General features: G+C 44.3%; 1 protein-coding gene across 1 annotated transcript; it reads left to right on the plus strand.

Moving 5' to 3' along the window:
- Positions 1–344: 344 nt before the first annotated feature.
- On the plus strand, positions 345–19,638 carry LOC124005616 (R-spondin-3-like). The gene is made up of 6 exons (XM_046315032.1): positions 345–1,184; positions 8,145–8,336; positions 8,760–8,903; positions 9,188–9,334; positions 9,817–10,002; positions 18,030–19,638. The coding sequence occupies exons 1-6, from the start codon at positions 1,091–1,093 to the stop codon at positions 18,266–18,268; spliced, it is 1,002 nt and encodes a 333-aa protein (XP_046170988.1). The 5' UTR covers positions 345–1,090; the 3' UTR covers positions 18,269–19,638.
- Positions 19,639–20,026: the final 388 nt, after the last annotated feature.

The following is a 20,026-nucleotide window of genomic DNA, read 5'->3' on the forward strand; positions in this document are numbered from 1 at the left end:
CGACACAAAATAAACAGCACGTCATGCAATAAGGCTTTCTAGCACAAGTGCACTTCTGTTTTGTGTTCTTGATGAATCCAATTAGTGCCATCTAGAAACAATTAAATCGTTTAAAGTGTGTTTCTCTGTAGCCAGAAATAACAGTAATCAAACATAATAAAAGTGTATCATAAAATCGAAATTAAAAGGACTATTTGGCCATAAACAGTGAATATCTGAAATTCCATAGAAATACTACGTGCGTAAAACAGCGCAATTTCCCAAAGACACATTATCAACACCATGCCAAGTAAAAGGCTTCTCAACGGAGGGGTCAAACACGAAGGAAATCTAACGTGGGGGTGCTTGCCCTCTAAATAAACTTTCGAGCGTGTAGAGGGAGACCGCAGAGGGCTGAAGTCATAAGAGAGCGAGTTGGAGTGGGGGAATGAGTATTGCACGCAAAACTGAAAAGAGATGAAACTGCGCAGATTATTTTTGCTTTAACTGTCGAACAACGAGAAGTGCGCGACAATCAAGTTGGTTCTCACCTCGTCGAATCTTGGTACTTTATTACAGTTAGGTGCTGCTGCTGCCAGTGACGCGCGCGGCTCCCAGTTTTTGTCTACTCTGTTAGATGATGGGGATGACGCGATGACCTCCTACACGCAGGGCACAATAAAGTAGCCCTCACACCTGGACGCGCGGCGAACTTCGAGAGAGTATCAGTGGAGGATACAGGAAGACAACTGAAACTGTATCAATATGCCAGCCTCGATTATATGATCTACGCTTTCTTTCTTTGAGTATCTTATTTTTCCCGCGGTGGATGATAATCTAACGGTTTGGTTGTGGGAATATGCTCACTACGGATACCTGATTTGGTCTCGCTCTGTGGCACACATGAGGATTCTATCAAGGATGTTACTGTCTAAACGGCCCAGGTGTCATTGGGCCATCGTAAATCAGACATCACTCTCTGCGCAGAGCAGGGGATTCTGCTCTTTCCAGGAATAAGACAACACATTCCCTCTCATAAAAGTGGAATCAAAGCTGCACTTTTCTGGAGGACATTGACATTGGCTATTCAAGTCATCATCTCCGGGTTACTATGCAATTACAACTGATCTCCTTTGTTTTGATCTTGCACTGCATGGAATACACTGATTGTCAGCAGCAACCCTCCAGGTATCGGCAACATAAACGTGAGTAAAGAGCGCCCGCGCATGCAGTGAGTAGCTCGCGCGCACACACATGCTCCTAGTCTCTGTTCCATTGAACCCTACTTTAGTGTTGTAGTGCCTATCATACCATATGACATACATCTTTTCATGTAGATGTATAAATAACATAACAATATGAGTACTGTATCAAGGTTAACCGATATGATTTGAACATCTCATACTTGACAATGGCATTTACAATGAAAGATCTTTAGGAAATATGCCTAATTGGGTTGGAATGTTTTTTGGTTGAGGTGGAGATGTAATAACATAGTCCTGTGGTTCAATCTCTATTACAACATATGAAACTTCCCATAAATGAATGTGTCAAAACAATGTTGAAACGGTGGGTAGCTTATCATTTATAATATGATACAGTTTTTTAAGTACAGAGCATTTAGTTATAATCAAAGGCAACTCGACCAATCTAAATATGTGTTGTTTTCAGATCAATAAACCTTCATTTTAATCACTAGGCAACATGCCTCTGTGGAACTCACTATATGCTGTCTACAAAAGCAATATGCGTACTTTACTCTCTGCAGCCGCCAATTTTACGCACATTTCGTCCTCAACCACACCGCAGTCAATCATTGGACTGCATGGCGTTCAACATTACATGACCCTCGGGTTTGTCAATTTTTACTGATGAAATCCAATCAGTCAGTGTTCCCTGACAGTTTTCTTAGAAGTGTATTCCACAAAGCTCCATCCGCAGTGCGCGCTGCATCCCCTAGTTCCCATCGCTCTCTAGCGGCCAGTGGCAGAGCACTTTTTACGCGGCATGTCTGCCGACAAAGTATGTTATACTATTCTGATCTAAATGATTCATTACATAGAAAGTTCGTCTGAAGTGTATTATATTTGCATTTCACTGATGTTATGGAATGTCTGCAGTGCTTATGCTTCCTTGACAAACTCCGTGCAACACTGAGTAGAAGCTTTAAGCATGTGGCAGCGCGTGCCATCTAACTGCTGTTAGAGGATGCTGATACAGTTATCTTCTTGATTGTAATACATGTAGAATATAAGATTGTGCATCTAATGTGAAAATACATGAAAGCCTGGCCATGTTCATCTTTAAAGGGCGTTCTGTGTAGAATTGCCAAAGCTGTAACACATTTTTTTTGTTTACCATAACTGTTACTTTCTGTGGTGATCATTTTTTGTGGTGTTGAAAAAATGGAAGAGGGAACTCATATGTTCATATTTAGTTGGCAATTCAGAATACAACAATTTTTCAGTTAGAAATTCAGAGGGATTAGTATCTTGTATGAAATTATTTACAGTATTTCAAAGCTCTGAAGCAAAATTATCATCATATCCAAAACACAACAAAGAAGCTCAGGTAAATCAGTAGACACTTTACTTATTTTTGTTTTGCTTCCTAGATGTTCAGAGTATCAGCAACATTGACCATGGCAGGGTTCTCCAACCCCAGTTCTGTGTGTTAGTGCTGGGCTGGAACAAAAGCCAGCACTTCCAGTAGTTCTCCAGGACCAGAGTTGGAGAACTCTGCATGAAGGTATCCGTTCAGCATCTTTCTTTAAGCCTAATAGATATCATGTTCTGTGTCAAGTAACTCCACAGGTCTCACCCTGTATCTTGTCAGTAGTACCATGCTTCATTATTCTCTCTCTGCACTATATTGAAGTTCCAGATGAGCTTCCAGATGTGCTCTTCTGCCTTAGTAGAATGGTTGAATATATTTTTTTTAACCTTTATTTAACCAGGCAAGTCAGTTAAGAACATATTCTTATTTTCAATGATGGCCTGGGAACAGTGGGTTAACTGCCTGTTCAGGGGCAGAACGACAGATTTGTCATTCTTAGCAAGGTGACCGTACCTTGTCAGCTCGGGGGTTTGAACTCACAACCTTGCGGTTACTAGTCCAACGCTCTAACCACTAGGCTACGCTGCCGCCCCAGTATTGCATGCATCACCTGTTGCCAGGTGGATTGTTATCTGGAAAGGTAGGCTGGTAACAAACAATAGCAGTGTTTTGGGGTGCGTCTCATACGCATACGCCTGGAGAAGTGGTTAACCTCTTAAGAACCACTTCTTCAACTTGATATATCATCTTCTTATCTAAACCCTACATGCCTGCGTAGAAATTGTGGGTCCACATTGGTTTGTGGGTGCATTCCAGATAGACAAGCTGTGGGCCTCCCCTCGTGCATCGCAGCCTACTTAGCTGGTGCTAATTGAAGGAGGCCGGCCTGACATATGACTATCTGTGATAGTTAGACAGAGAGAGCAGGGTGAATGAGCTCTCAGTCAGGGACCTGACCATGCAGTCAACTGGCCAAAAACAGTCCACTTCCTTCTGCCCTTGATGTATCCACAAATGAGAGATGTGAATGCCTGCGAGAAAACACAAGATAGCATAATGATTTCTAGAATAGAGGCCAGAATGTTTTATATGTGGTCTAGAATATAGATGCCAGATGATTTCTGTGTGTTCTAGAATAGAGGCCAGAATGATTTCTAGGTGTTCTAGAATAGATGCCAGAATGATTTCTAGTGGGTCTAAAATAGTCACTAGGTGTGAATAACAGATTGGATTCCTAATAAAGGGAAAGAAGGACAGATAATGAAATGAAAGGAGGGGGAGATTGCAGAGGTTCAACACTACAGCGTTTGATTAAGAAAACATCTTGGAAAGGCAAACTTCTTTTTTTTTAGTTCTGTGCCCTATGCGTGTTTGCCTTCATCATTCTGCTGTTAGCCGTTTTGTTTATATCTACACATGATGCTCAAAATAATCATTGTTGTTTTCATCTTGTGGTCAATGATTTTAACTTTACAAGTGGTTCAAGCAGTTCAGGCAATTGAAACCTCACAGTACAGACTTCACAGTACAGACCTCACAAGACAGACCTAACAAGACAGACCTAACAAGACAGACCTCGCAGGACAGACCTCACAGGACAGAACTCACAGGACAGACCTCATGCAAGAACAATTTTGTTGTGGGTATGCAAGCCGCCTAATTGATGTTGGGCAATTCCATGGTAACAGAATTACGCTGAGACTCAGATTTCTTACTTTAAAATGTATACCAAACAGAAAACATTGATTTCAAACTATATACACAAGGACTACTTTTAACAATTTCCACTGACAATGTTACAAAAACCCATTTCCAGGAAGAACTTTGCATCTGCACAGATTTTCCAGAAAAATATTTTTTTAAATGTCCTATGTAAATTGTTCAAAGAAGTCATTATGCATAGAGTTCTATCGTTTGTTAAACTTTGAAATCAATGGTTTTTGTTTGGCATTCATTTTAAAGTGAAAAATCAGAGTCTTAGCATAATTCTGTTACCATGGGATTGACCTGTTGTGTCAGTGCGAGCTACTGTAGGCAAGGGCAGGCAAAATTCCTCTGTGTTAAGGGTTCTGTGAATTAGGGGGCCTTGGCAGGAACACATGTGGGCAAATGGACAGCAGTTGTAAAGATTGCTAAAATATTTCAAACACAATCTCTGTGATCTATTGCAATCTGGCAGCTAACCCTGAAATGAAGGAGGGAGAAAAGGCCAACAACTCACCCACGGCACGATATGCCAGAGAACTAGGAGGATAAAACACCTACTGCACACCCTGATATGCTCCTTGCGTAGCTCTGCAGTGGTGAATACTGAGACTAGCTCTTACCATGTGTCGCAATCCCAGATGTTGCCCCTGAGATGTTCCCCTTAAGAACTGATATAGGATCTGCGTACATTCTCCAAACCCTTACCTTAACCATCAAGGGACATCTACTAAATGAGCTCAAAATATCTGACTCAGTGAGGTGCTCCCTGTCATTGCATCAGGTACCATGCATGCCATTCTCTGGCCAATAACGCAGCTCTTGAGTGGACAGATGTATTGCATTTTTTAACCATTGTAGCATAGAAAAGAACTGCAACATTTCCTCTCTGCCCCATGGAAACATTTGTAGAATTGCTGAAAATCCCATTAACTTTAAAGCTGCAAATATTTCTTTCCGCGGCCAAGAGGGGGACACTAAAATGTTTTGCATGCGCAGTGGGGGGCTTAGGCCCCCCAAACCTGCACACATTAAAGTCATTAGCCTTATGAACATAGAAACGTGGTTGCAGTTTCTATGCTACATTGGTCAAAAAATGTAATACATCTGCCCACTGGGCACAGAAGTCATTTCAACGTCTAGTTCTGTTTTACATTTGCTTGAGTTGCCAGCTAACATGATTTCAACGTGAAATCAACCACAACAACAAAAATCACCACATAGTTGGATTTCGGTAAACATGTGTGTAAAATAAAGTCAAAATTCACTTGCGTTGGTAACTTTTTGCAATCAATTTTCCACGTTAATTCAAAGTCATCACATTCAATTTGACGTGGTAACAATGTTGATTCAACTAGTTTTTGCCCAGTGGATGGTAATCAGAATGTGTCAAGTTATATGGCTATCATTTGATTAATGTTTGAAGTGACATTTTATGATTACCTTCAAAAAAGCTATTATTTCACGACCCTAAAAGGGTATTGTTAACCTTGATTTTAAATAAATCATGTACATTTGTTTGGCCTGCGGCCCACCACTCAGATTATATTTTGTCCCACCAATCCCAAAAGTTTGAGCACTCCTGGTTTAAAGTAACCCAGAGCCACCTGCTAGTACCCTTTTCACATGGTTCCAACCCAAACTATAATGTGCTGGCTCAGATATGATCTTTTCACATGTCCTTTCCTGCATGGTTCCAGCAACTAAGGAACAGTAGATGCATAACCAGGCACAATACAGCTCAGTTCAGCTTGGATCAGTAGTGTGAAATAGCAATATATATCCTCAGTCAGGTGCTCACTTGCAGTTCCTGCTGGTAGTCCTAGTACATACCCAACCTGGTAGTCCTAGTACATACCCAGCCTATCAACCAGTCTGTCCTCATCTCCACCGTCCTCTGAGGTCAAGCTCTGTAATTCAACAAGAGTTGAGAGTTAAGCCATTTGACATCCTGCCCTACAAATCAGTCACACATAGCTTAAATCAGCAGCGGCAGTCAGGACGCATGAGTTTTCACTTATGCCCAGTCCAAGATGACAGTTTGTGGTAATGGAGCCTCTGCTCAGTTCCCCATTTGCCTGTAGACATACTGTGATGTCTCACATACTGTGATGACACTATCCCTCTTTCAAAGACACTGTCCTACCCTGGGCATTTTATAGCCTCCTTATTATAGTAGAGACTGGACACATTTATGCAGGACTTTAACCTGGAGACCAACTCCAAAGTCTGAGTAATAACACTTTCCTGTGAACATTTTGCGTACATAAAATGTTAATAATTTCAACCTGAGCAGGTGCCAACCTCCACACCAACCAATAGAGAAATTGGATGTTATTCACATTCTGGCAGGGCTTTTTTCTGAGCCTATGGAAATATCTCTGACACAAGGCTTGCTATCTGAGTAGGATGTATAGGCCTACAGACAGGCAGTTTTGCAATCCCTTTCTAATCCTACCATCAGTCATAATGAAAGCTCAGCCTTTCCTTCTTTCTAACACAGTCGACCCTGTGAACGATGTGGGTCGACAAATAGGCTTATCTTCAACACGAAGCATAATGAAGATGAATTTGAGACATGTTGCAAAGTTATCAGTGCCAGTGCCGATTACTCATCTGTCTGTGTTCGCAGTATCATGGCCAGACAGTCAGCTGGAGGTCTGTCTGAATATTGATAATGTTGCCAAATTGTTTCGTCCTTTTAGTCATAGTACCAGGAATAAACTGTACTCCTTCTGTGGAGAGAGCGAGAATAAGGAGTGCGCGGCTTCTGGCATTGCGTGCGAACCTTGGTATGCTTGACGTCTCATTTGATTATTTTTCCCTCCAAGAGAGTCCACAGGCCCGCTTGTTGCCTGTCATGTTTAGTATTGAGTTGTTCTATGGTCATTGTTCCCAGAAAAATCTGTAAATCTGTAGCATTTTGTCACCATCCAAACGCTTTGTTGGCTATTTGGTATCCTCGTTGCGGTAGTTGGATAGAAGTCATAGACCACAAACAGTTCATATAGTCTGAAGAGCTATACTTGTTTAAATGTAAGCAGTAGTCCATCTTTATTTAATTGGCATAGAGAGAGAGAGAGAGAGAGAGAGAGAGGAGAGAGAGAGAGAGAGAGAGAGAGAGAGAGAGAGAGAGGAGAGAGAGAGAGACGTAGTTGATTTGTGATATGTTGACGTGTGATGTGTTAAGTTGCAGTGTTGGTTAACACCTTCATCTGTCTCACAGCCGCAGTAATATATTAAAACTATAACTTGGATTGGCATTGTCGATTCTTTTAAAAACGTAGGATATCTCCATTTCCACATTAGTTCTATTGAATGTAAATGATAGTGTAGCAACATGTTGAGGGATGTTCCTCTGTTCCACCGTTGTTGGTTGGTTTAGTGTGGCTGGGTGATGATGCATCTTTTGTATATTGTTAAAGTCAGATACAGTACCATGTCAGTTTAGACAATGCCTTTTGCAATGATCATGTCGTTGTCTCAATTACTTTAGTTGAATACACTTATGTTATTATAAAGCACTCTGGATAAGAGTCTCTGCTTAATCAGTGCTTCTCATCTTTGGGTAGCAGTACCCTGTGAGGGTACCTGCCAACCTGGCCTGTACACAGGGTACTTGGAAAGGACCCATATGCCAAACGATCAGTTGTACAGGAGGAGTGGGGTACTTCAGGCAGATCCAAATGTGATTGGGGGGGGTACCGTATCCCAAAAAGTTTGAGAAACCCTGTGCCAACTGATTGTATGGTTGCTTCCCAAATGGAAACCTATTCCTGTAGTGCACTACTTCTGCAGTGCACTATGAAGTCAATGTTGTGCCATTTGAGACACATACAAAGTAAAATGTCTAAACTGACTTTTGTCCTTCTGTGCCACATCATCTCCCTCCGTCTTACCTGCAGAGAACCCAGGGGTGAGCTCAGGGTGCCAGGGAGGCTGTCTGACCTGCTCTGATTATAATGGCTGTCTGTCCTGTAAGCCCCGCCTCTTTATCTTCCTGGAGAGAAATGGGATGAGGCAGATGGGGGTGTGTCTGCCCTCCTGCCCCAGTGGTTTCTACGGCACCCGCTCACCAGACAGAAACACATGCACAAGTAAGTTGCATGGCTATTCTGCTAAATGACTTAAATGTAAATGTAATGTAAATGCTATTACCAAAGACGTAACCTACCTCTACATTTACACTAAGGGACGGTTTACATAGACAGATTAAGCCTAGTCCTAGACTAAAAAGCTATTTCAACTGAGAATCTCCATGCTTTTTAGTCCAGGACTAGGCTTAATCTGTGTTTTAGTATATGTATTAAGTCTATTTGGTATCACTGCATGCCAGTCACTCCAAATGCATGATCTTCTATTATTTTGTACACTAAAATCTCATAAAGGGATGTGCATCTATGTGCAGCCAATTGTCCTGTTTTAGAGTGCTGCTCATTCTAACATACTGCATGTTCAACAAATCACTTCAAGAGCAACATAATCTTGCAGGCTGTTGACTGACTGACTGGGTGTTTCAGAGTGCAGGCCGGAGTGTGATTCTTGCTTCAATAAGAACCTTTGCATGCGGTGCCGAGCGGGGTACTATCTCCACCTGGGCAAGTGTCAGGAGAGCTGCCCAGAGAGCCTGGTCTGCAGCGACACACAAAGGGAATGTGTTCCCAGTGAGTAGAATATTAGACTGTTACGTTATTATCAAGTCCTGATGGTGTTGGTGTTAGACACGTTACAAATAGAGGGCTAGTGTAGTGTATTAGCGTTACATAGTTGTTTCTATGTCTCAATCACATGATGAAAACTGTGGAGATAAAATAGCATATCGTATTGCATTTGGTTTTCTTAGAATGGAAGAATGAGGTTAAATGTAATTGTAAAGGTCTTTGCCGTGTGTATTGATGTGATTTGATTCCAGTGCAGGTGTAATATTATGTATGTGTTGGTGTTTCAGAGTGTCCTGCGGACTGTGATGCCTGTCTGATCAATGACACATGTACGAGGTGCAGACCAGGCCTGTACCTGCTGCTGGGGAAGTGTCACCACGTCTGTCCAGAAGAGTTTGAACCAAACGACAAACTCATGGAGTGTTCCCTTCAAGGTGAGCTCCAGAACAAGGAGGAGAGAGTGTTTACCAGTGGAGGCTGGTGGGGAAATCTGAGGATGGGCTCATTGGGCCGGAATGGAAAGGTATGGAACACATCAAACACATGGTGTGCTTAGTAGTCCTTCTGTAGCTCAGTTGGTAGAGCATGGCGCTTGTAACGCCAGGGTAGTGGGTTTGATTCCCGGGACCACCCATACGTAGAATGTATGCACACATGACTGTAAGTCGCTTTGGATAAAAGCGTCTGCTAAATGGCATATATTATTATTATATATTATAGTATCCAGCCAAAACAATCAACAAAAACAAGCCCAACCTCCGATTTAAAGTGGCACTAGCCTCCACTGGTGTTTACTTCAAATGCTTTACAGTGTCTTTGCCCTTCTATATGTGAATTTTGGTTGTGAATATCTTTGGTCTATGCCTCTTGTAACATACAGTGTGTGTCTCCTCCTCTTTCTTAATCATTTGTGCAGTGCACTGCGCGGTGGGTGAGTGGGGGGAGTGGAGCCCCTGCTCCCGGTCAGGGAAAACCTGTGGATTTAAATGGGGTGAGGAGACGAGGACCAGGGAAGTTGTCCAGTTCCCTTCCGCCTACGGAAAACTCTGTCCCCCCATCTGGGAAAAGAAAGAGTGTGTCCTGAAGAGGAGGCGATGTCCAGGTAAATACTATAATAACTATACGGGATCATCAGTAGTAGGACAGGTCACTATCTCCATTGTTAGTACAGTTGTAGGCTAGAGTTCCAGAACCAACTTTGTCTCTACACTATAATCTGAAATGACTGGTCAGTCATCTGCCACTCCTCTCCTCTCCTTAAGGGACCTGAATTGTTGACTTTAAGAATATGCATTGTGGTTTAGTGGATAATGGTGAAACGCCTGTGTGTTGTTGCTCTAACGCTCCGAATCCAGACTTTACTGATTATAAAAATATGTCAAAACACTCGATTTGTCCTCGTAAACATTGATCTGATGATTTCTAATGAATTCCCAAAAATATGTTTTCAACCCGAAGCCAAACAGAAAGAGTGTTTGTAAGAAGGAGTTTGGGGTCATAAAAACATATTTGCTTGTTGCTTATTATATTTGTATGTGGTTTGTTTGTCATTGGTGGCTAAGGGGAGACTGATCCTTCAGCCGGCCCTGACTGTAGTGTTAAGGGTCAGACAACAGGCCCTCAGCCCTCGAGCCCCCCAGGCCCCCAGCTCCCCAGCCCACCAGGGCCTCTAGGCAGCCTTTACTTACAGCACAAACACAACCCCTCAGTAGCGATTCAGCAGAAAAGTTTACTGTGAAGCAGAAACACACAGACTCCTCAAACATCCTCCCTTGGGGAGCCATGAGGCAACGGGGGGAATCATTAGTTTAGACTAATAACAGCAGCTGCCAACACACACACAGATCTGAATACAGACACACATCAACTTGTCCCTTTAAAAACCATAGGCGGTAATTTGTAAAGAGTCCTGGTTGGGTTGAATCTGTCATTTAGGCTGTGAAATGTGGCCTCTGCTCCTCCCCCAGTCTGTCGTCTTTCTCTCTTTCTCCCCTTTTTCTCCACCCTGCTGATACTCTCTCTTGCACACCCAAAAAAAACACACCACCCCTCCTTCCTCCTGAATGGGGCTCCTGTTCCCCTGTCCCGTGGTGGAGTGGAGGTCTTAGTGTGGAGTCGGTGCTGTGCTGATCGGCCTGAGCGGGGTGGAGGCAGGCCAGAGCTGTGGGTGGGTAGGTGTGTGGGTGGGTGGGTGCCGGTTACACACTGTAGGCCGAGGCCTAGTTATCACACACACACACACACACACACACACACACACACACACACACACACACACACACACACACACACACACACACACACACACACACACACACACACACGGTTATCGACCTTGCCCCTGCGTGTGATTACCCAGCTGCTTCCCCCGGGTCGGCCGGCCGGCTCCTGGAACATCCAGTGAGCAGAGCTAATTATCTGCTCTGGCGCGTCCCCTCCGCTCCGTGTTTACGTTCCGCATACGCCACGGGGTCACTGGTCCGACCTCCGCCAGCTCGCTCTAATCCCCACCAGCCCCTCAGACACTGATACATCCTCCTCCCTCTATCCCTTCACCCCTCCATCTTCCCTCCATCACTCCCCAAGGGCCTCCGTCCATCCCCAGACCAGGTTTATTTGTTATTTCTCCAGCCAAGTTTTGTCTTTCTCTAGAAAGAGCTCTCTCTTTTTCTCTCTCTTCTTTTCTCCCCCTTTTCTCTCCCTGTATCTTTTCTCCCCCTTTTCTCTCCCCGTCTCTTTTCTCTCCCTGTCTCTTTTCTCTCCCTGTCTCTTTTCTCCCCATTTTCTCTCCCTGTCTCTTTTCTCTCCCTGTCTGTTTTCTCTCCCTGTCTCTTTTCTCTCCCTGTCTCATTTCTCCCCCTTTTCTCTCCCTGTCTGTTTTCTCTCCCTGTCTCTTTTCTCTCCCTGTCTCATTTCTCCCCATTTTCTCTCCCTGTCTCTTTTCTCTCCCTGTCTGTTTTCTCTCCCTGTCTCTTTTCTCTCCCTGTCTCATTTCTCCCCATTTTCTCTCCCTGTCTCTTTTCTCTCCCTGTCTCTTTTCTCTCCCTGTCTCATTTCTCCCCCTTTTCTCTCCCTGTCTCTTTTCTCCCCCTTTTTTCTCCCTGTCAATTTTCTCTCCCTGTCAATTTTCTCTCCCTGTCTCTTTTCTCTCCCTGTCTCTTTTCTCCCCCTTTTCTCTCCCTGTCTCTTTTCTCTCCCTGTCTCTTTTCTCTCCCTGTCTATTTTATCCCCCTTTTCTCTCCCTGTCTCTTTTCTCTCTTTGTCTCTTTTATCCCCCTTTTCTCTCCCTGTCTCTTTTCTCTCTTTGTCTCTTTTCTCCCCCTTTTCTCTCCCTGTCTCTTTTCTCTCCCTGTCTCTTTTCTCCCCCCCTTTTTCTCCCTGTCTCTTTTCTCTCTTTGTCTCTTTTCTCCCCCTTTTCTCTCCCTGTCTCTTTTCTCTCCCTGTCTCTTTTCTCCCCCTTTTCTCTCCCTGTCTCTTTTCTCCCCTTTTCTCTCTCTGTTTCCCTTTTTTCTCTCCCTGTCTCTTTTCTCCCCCTTTTCTCTCCCTGTCTCCTTTCTCCCCCTTTTCCCTCCCTCTCTTTTCCCTCCCTCTCTTTTCTCTCCCTGTCTCTTTTCTCCCCGTCTCTCTTGCCGTCTCTCTCCAGCTCTCCCTAATGGCTGTTGTTTTCTAACTTCTTCTCTTTTGGCTCTCTCCATCAGTCTTTTCTGTTTTTAAACAGAACGTTGTAACCTCCATGTCACCCCCAGTCCTCCCCCTCCTTATGAATCAGAGAGCAGGAACTCTCAATATGAATCAAGGAGGTTTTATGCTCCTTATCCACAAAAATGACAACAGGAGCTGGACTTTAAACAGGTCCAGTACTTAGAGAAATATGGAATGTCACAGAATGAGTCACAGGGCAAGAACCCTCACTTTCCCTCTTCCTCTTTAACACAACTCTGATTTGGTCGTTTCATCTCTAGTAAGCTCTGTTGAGCTACAGTAGCCAGAGGTGTCATGTCTTTTCAGTGTACAGTGTCCTCCTCCCCCTCCTTCAACATGCTTGGTTGTCGTAAATGTTAACATACATGTCCTCGCCTGCCTGTGTAACAGTATCATTTTAAACCGTCCCCTCGCCCATACCCGGGCGCGAACCAGGGACCTTCTGCACACATCAACAACAGTCACCCACGAATCATCGTTACCATCGCTCCACAAAAGCAGCGGCCCTTGCAGAGCAAGGGGAACTACTACTTCAAGGTCTCAGAGCTAGTGACGTAACCGATTGAAACGCTATTTAGCGCGCACCGCTAACTAAGCTAGCCGTTTCACATCCGTTACACTCACCCCCCTTTTGACCTTCCTCCTTTTTTTGCAGAAACCAGTAATCCGGGTCACGGCACCAATGTAACAGTATAATTTTAAACCGTCCCCTCACCCATACCCGGGCGTGAACCAGGGACCATCTGCAAACATCAACAACAGTCACCCACGAAGCATCGTTACCCATCGCTCCACAAAAGCCACGGCCCTTGCAGAGCAAGGGGAACTACTACTTCAAGGTCTCAGAGCTAGTGACGTAACCGATTGAAACGCTATTTAGCGCACCGCTAACTAAGCTAGCCGTTTCACATCCGTTACACCTGCCTGCTGTCACCTTTGTGTTAACAACTGCGGCTAATTTGTCCTCCAAACCACCGTTCCCCTATCTATCTAACCCAGCTAGAAGGTAGCCCCGTCCCGTCCCCCAGCGAGGGGGAGCGGGACAGGCGTCCCGTAGCCTTCAAAGCTCCGGGCATTTCTCCTATGGGACAGCCCAGAGCCTTTAATCCCAGCCTGGCTCCCACCAAAAGCCCCCTGGACGACAGTGTGCCTGCCATGGAGGATGTTGCCCCCTCTGCGTCATTAGACTAATTATGCTCCTGCACATCCCCTCTCTGACAGCGTGCAAAACTGTTTCCCCCGCATGCACACACAGGCACCCTAACACACAAACGGTCTGCACACACAGGCACCCTAACACACAAACAGTCTGCACACACAGGCACCCTAACACACAAACGGTCTGCACACACAGGCACCCTAACACACAATCGGTCTGCACACCAGTGAGCACTGAGCAGCATGATGTCTAGTACTTTGTGCAACCATTGCACTGTAGGGATATTAGTGTAATTGCACTGCATAGGAGTGTGTATTGCAGGGTGATCCCGAGAAACAATTTCAGCTGTTTTCTTACACTCACTGCTCTCTCTTTCACTTTAACTCTCTATATCTTCCCTTTCACCCCAACTCTATGATAAAAATGGTAAATAATCAATGCCAGATGACAGTTCAATGAAAGTATCAATTCAGCTGAGATATCTAGCGAGGGCTAAGCAACGTGAAAGCCAAGCACTTGCATAAATTCTTGTGAAGTTGCAACACTTTTGAAAGCTGTCCTTAGTTACAGTAATCTTATAATCCAGCTCTGTTGATATGACTTTTATAGTCATTTTTCACAGTTCTATTTTACAGTTTATATAAACCATATGCCTGAACCTGATCATACTTTATGTGGACACACGTCACATCAAAATGTTTATTTTATAATAGCTGCCCCCCCCCCCCCACACACACACACACATACATACACACACACACAAACCATCCCAAAAAACACTGCCAGTCATCCACTGTAGTGTAGCGGTAATGACCATGCTGGTAAGAATGTGCTAAATCTCTGTTGAAAGTGTTTTAATTCAAGTGTCTCCTTCGGGTCCACTGCATCGCTGGACAGTTTATAGAATTCATAGACACAGTTCAGACAGACAAAAGCATTCTCTGATAAACATACCCAGTAATCACCTCAACACAAGCCCAGATGAAGTTGTGCCTTGGGTTTTTAGGAAACCCAGAGATTATGACTAATCCGCTTATCTTTAAATGGTTATGACAAACAAAACAATGTGTGTAGAGGGGACTTCCTGTGTTGAAAGAGCCAGAGGCGGGGTGGGATGGGGGGGCGGAGTCAGATTCAGAATGCTGCTCATCTCTTTCTCTCTCTCTCTATCGCTCTCATTCTCTCTCTATCATTCTCTCTCTCCCTCATTCTCTCTCTATCACTCTCTCCCTCATTCTCTCTCTATAACTCTCTCTCTCATTCTCTCTCCCTCATCCTCTCATTCTCTTTTTCTCTCTATCATTCTCTCTCTATCACTCTCTCTCTCATTCTCTCTCTATCATTCTCTCTCTCTCTATCATTCTCTCTCTCTCATTCTCTCTCTCTCATTCTCTTTTTCTCTCTATCATTCTCTCTCTGTGTGTCGCTCTCTATCTTCCTGTCTCTCACGCTATCTCCCTGTCTCTCTCTCTATGTGTCTCTCTCTCTTTCTCTCTCTCTCTCTATAAATATATATATACATATATCCCTGTCTCTCTCTGTGTGTCTATCTCCCTGTCTCTCTCTCTGTGGGTCTCTCTATATCTCCCTGTCTCTCTATCTCCCTCTATAAATATATATACATATATCCCTGTCTCTCTCTCTTTATAAATATATATATACATATATCCCTGTCTCTCTATCTCCCTGTCTCTCTCTCTATCCCCTTGTCTCTCTGAGACTCTCTGTCTCCCAGTCTCTCTGTGTGATTCTCTCTATCTTCCTGTCTCTCTGAGTGTCTCTCTCTGTCTCCCTGTCTATCTCATTGTCTCCCTCTGTGTGTCTCTCTCTGTCTCCCTGTCTCTCTGAGACTCTCTGTCTCCCTCTCTCTCTGTCTCCCAGTCTCTCTGTGTGACTCTCTCTCTATCTCCATGTCTCTCTCTGTATGCCTCTCTCTCTATCTTCCTGTCTCTCAGAGTGTCTCTCTCTGTCTCCCAGTCTCTCTGTCTCTCTCTATCGCCCTGTCTCTCTGAGTGTCTCTCTCTCTGTCTCCCTGTCTCTCTGTGTGTCTCTCTCACTATCTCCCTGTCTCTTTCTGTCTCTCTCCATCTCCCTCTCTCTTTATCTCCCTGTGTGTCTCTATCTCCCTGTCTCTCTGAGTGTCTCTCTCTGTCTCCCTGTCTCTCTCTCTATCTCCCTGTCGCTCTGTGTGTCTCTCTCTCTATCTCCATCTCTCTGAGTGTCTCTCTCTGTCTCCCTGTCTCTCTCTTTCTCCTTGTCTCTCTCTCTATCTCCCTGTCTCTCTGTCTCCCCCTCTCTCTCTGTCTCCATCATTATTTTTCTCTCTATCATCCTCTTGCTCTCTCTCGCTGTGTCTCTGTTCCAGTCTCTCTCTCTCTCTCTCTCTCTCTCTCTCTCTCTCTCTCTCTCTCTCTCTCTCTCTCTCTCTCTCTCTCTCTCTGTCTCCATCATTATTTTTCTCTCTATCATTCTCTTGCTCTCTCTCGCTGTGTCTCTGTTCCATTCTCTCTCTCTCTCTCTCTCTCTCTCTCTCTCTCTCTCTCTCTCTCTCTCTCTCTCTCTCTCTCTCTCTCTCTCTCTCTCTGTCTCCATCATTATGTCTCTGTTCCATTCATCTCTCTTCTCTCTCTCTCTCTCTGTCTCTGTTCCATTCTCGCTGTAACTCTGTTCCATTCTCTCTCTCTCTCTCTCTCTCTCTCTCTCTCTCTCTCTCTCTCTCTCTCTCTCTCTCTCTCTCTCTCTCTCTCTCTCTCGCTGTGTCTCTGTTCCATTCTCTCTCTCTCTCTCTCTCTCTCTCTCTCTCTCTCTCTCTCTCTCTCTCTCTCTCTCTCTCTCTCTCTCTCTCTCTCTCTCTCTCTCTCTCTCTCTCTCTCTCTCTCTCTAGTTATCTCACTCTCTCTTGCTCTCACTTTCTCTCTATCCCTCTCTACACCCCCACACATTGTTTGGACCCTACACTCCTGCTGCAAGAGCAACCCACCAAAGCCCTTTCAATAATGTCTCTTTCACACTGCACTATACACACACACACACACACACACACACACACACACACACACACACACACACACACACACACACACACACACACACCATACAAACACACACATATGCCATAAACACACACTGGACACACACATACCCTACAATCTTCCTGGCCTTGTGGGATGTATGGGGGCCTCTCCTGCCCTGAGCTCAGATAGTTCAGATACAGATTACAGCTGGGGAGAGCTAGCACCAGTGCCAGCACCAGTTTTGTCTCACCTTTGAGGCTGGTGTGCTTTCATTATTCCTGCCGACCAGAGCCAGGGAAGACTAAACAGAGTTGTATGGTAGGGCCCTATATCGCACTGGCTGGACCCCAGGAATGTGTGGGTCAGCATTGGGCTGGCGTGCGCTGCGAGCCCTTCTCCGCCTGGTCAGGATGGAGCGGAGCTCAGAGCATGGCTGGGCTGATTAATGGACACAGGCTGAAGGGGGGCCAGGGGGAGAGAGGGGCTCCGTGCCTACCTCAGCAGTTTCGCAATCCTGCTGCTTTTCATTTTCTCTCTCTCTCTCTCTCTCTCTCTCTCTCTCTCTCTCTCTCTCTCTCTCTCTCTCTCTCTCTCTCTCTCTCTCTCTCTCTCTCTCTCTCTCTCTCTCTCTCTCTCTCTCTCTCTCTCTCTCTCTCTCTCGGGGTGTTTTATATTAATGATGTGGGGCTTTTCAGCTTTCAGTGGTAACCTCTACAACATTCCATGAAATTGATTTGTTTATGAGATGGCGAAAGAGCAGATCAACTGAGCAGATAAACTATTTAAAGGCATTCTATTTTTGACAAAGCCTTTCAGTGGAGAATTGCAACAGCTGAAATAAACCTTGCTCACAGGGTGTGGCCACTGTCTGTGATGCAAGGCTGACCTCTAGTGGTGAATAGGGGGAACATGTTTGTACTGTGCCATTCTACAGAGTTACTCCCTGGACAGCCATCATCACACCCATTCTCTCTTCACAATCATCTTATTCTGTATTTCCTCATCTGAAAGTGCAGCTCCTGCCATGAACCTCAACCAGCTCTCTGTGTAAAGTCATGTAGATCACTTGAAAATATCAGAGTTTAATCTACAGCAGAAATCATTATAAAGAAACTTTAAAATTGATACATTGGACAGGCTGTGTATAGAAACAGAATTTTTTCTTTCCTTGGTAAACTCAAAAGGCACCTTTTAACCAGATGCCAGCAGTTGACTAACAAGTGTTTTCTGTTCTGTGTTTTTTTCCATCTCTAGGGCAAGGTAAGGGGAGGAAGGGTGAGCGGCGGGGCGAAAGGAGAAATCGTGACAACCGCCGGGACAAGGACAGCCAGGGGGAAGACCGGCGGGAGAGGAAGAAGGACAGAGAGAGGGAGAGAGGGGAGGCAGGTGACCGGGAGGACTCTGAGAACAGGAACAAGACAGAGCAAAGACGCCGGAGAGGCCAAAACAGAGACCCTGTTGTCTCACCTGAGGGAGGAGGTCCTACACAGTAACAGAGCCTGGAGGAGCCCTCTCACTCCACCCCCTCTTTGTCCCCCTCGCCCCCTCAACTCATTGCTGAAGGGGTGCTGCTGCTACCTGTATTATTTAAATATATACTGTATATGCACAAGAGAGATCGGGTCACTCGATCGGCCACTACAGACTCTAAGGACTTCTCCCCTACATACCTACCTATCTGCCCCCCTCCACCACACACCACTGAGAGGCCACCTCCCCCTTCCCGTCCTGTCCTCTAGTTTCACCAGACCAGAGAGACCCAAGAATGCTGTTGATTGGACGGGAATGAACAAAACTGCTCTTGTGATTGGATGGGACTGTACAGAGAGGAGAGGAGTGAGACATTGAAATGTGACAGTATGGGGATGATGATGTGTTTGTCATTGGGAGTCGGGACAATGTAAATGCTTGTTGAATCGGTTATTTAAAAGGCTCCCGCCCAGTTAAAAACAAACTTTGCGTCTTGGTTTCAATGTAGGTTTAATTTGTGACATTATGTAGAATTGTTGTTGTTGTTGTCTTTATGTTTTTGTTTGTTGTTTTTTGCTGAGTAAATTATCATGGGATATCAGTAACAAAAAGACAGACAGTCAGATGTGGTTGCTGCATTCAGATGTATAGTAAACATGAGACAAACTGACTGAATTGATTTTGTGACAGAATGAGGACGGACCCCAGTGTTTTCCACCCAACTTATTATTGGTCACGTTTGTTCAGAAGCGTCCTGGACAAAGTGCTAGTTTGCCTGTCTGTGTAAGCAGGATCTGTGCTTTCACTAAAGCCACCTAAGCAGAAATCAAAAGCATCTGTATGTCAAATAAACTATAATGGGTTTGTACTGGTCTTTGTTTTTCATTTGTTATCTTCGGGTAATTCTATGCCTGAAAATATTTTTGGTATCTCAGATTGTTCTGGCAACTGTCACATGGAACCTTTATTCATGGGAAGGATGTTTGGCTTTTTCAATTTGTATCACAAACCATTTGGGGGAAAATCATGATAAAAGTGGACAATTTCTAATATATATATATATATATATTTCAGAAACAAGACACTCCATATTTTAGAGCACTCGATAAGGAGTATAATGACACCACGATGTTGTCTTTATCATGTACAGTTTGTGGATCATTGTACAGGGGACATCTATAGGTCTAAAAGGGACGAATTGGCCACTCTCATCCCACAAAAATAGTTTGTGGTACAAATCTAAAAAACATATCAAACATCCTTACTCCCATATGAAGTTTCTATGTGAAAATAGCTAGAACATTCGGAGATAACCTAAATATTTTTGGGACAGGCTAGTATGGAATTGCGCCTTTATTATTTGTTAACTACATCAATAAACACTCTCTGGAGACCTGCCTTTCTAATTTCAGATTGACTGCGTTTGCTTCGCTTTTGCAAGTCTTTTGAAGATATATCCATCCTAATCACAGTTGTTTGTAAGTTTGGCCTTCACATAAATTGCATTAAATAGATGGTCATAGATAGTCAAAGAACTGTCACAACCTTACAACCTTACTTACCCGTATTCATGACTCCAATTCCATTCCATTACATTGAGCCATTAGTATGTCCCGTTTAGTGAGGGGAATGGCCCAACGCTGGCCAAATGCCCTGTCTAAATGCAAATACACTTTCGGTAACATTTGGAATTTAAATTTCATATAATCTAGAAATATTATATTATATCCAAAAGATACACTTACTGTACGCAGTTTAGGACAGTTGCACCCAGTTGTATT

The sequence above is a fragment of the Oncorhynchus gorbuscha genome, linkage group LG19 (assembly GCF_021184085.1).
Source record: "Oncorhynchus gorbuscha isolate QuinsamMale2020 ecotype Even-year linkage group LG19, OgorEven_v1.0, whole genome shotgun sequence".
In the NCBI taxonomy this organism is placed as follows: Eukaryota; Metazoa; Chordata; class Actinopteri; order Salmoniformes; family Salmonidae; genus Oncorhynchus; species Oncorhynchus gorbuscha.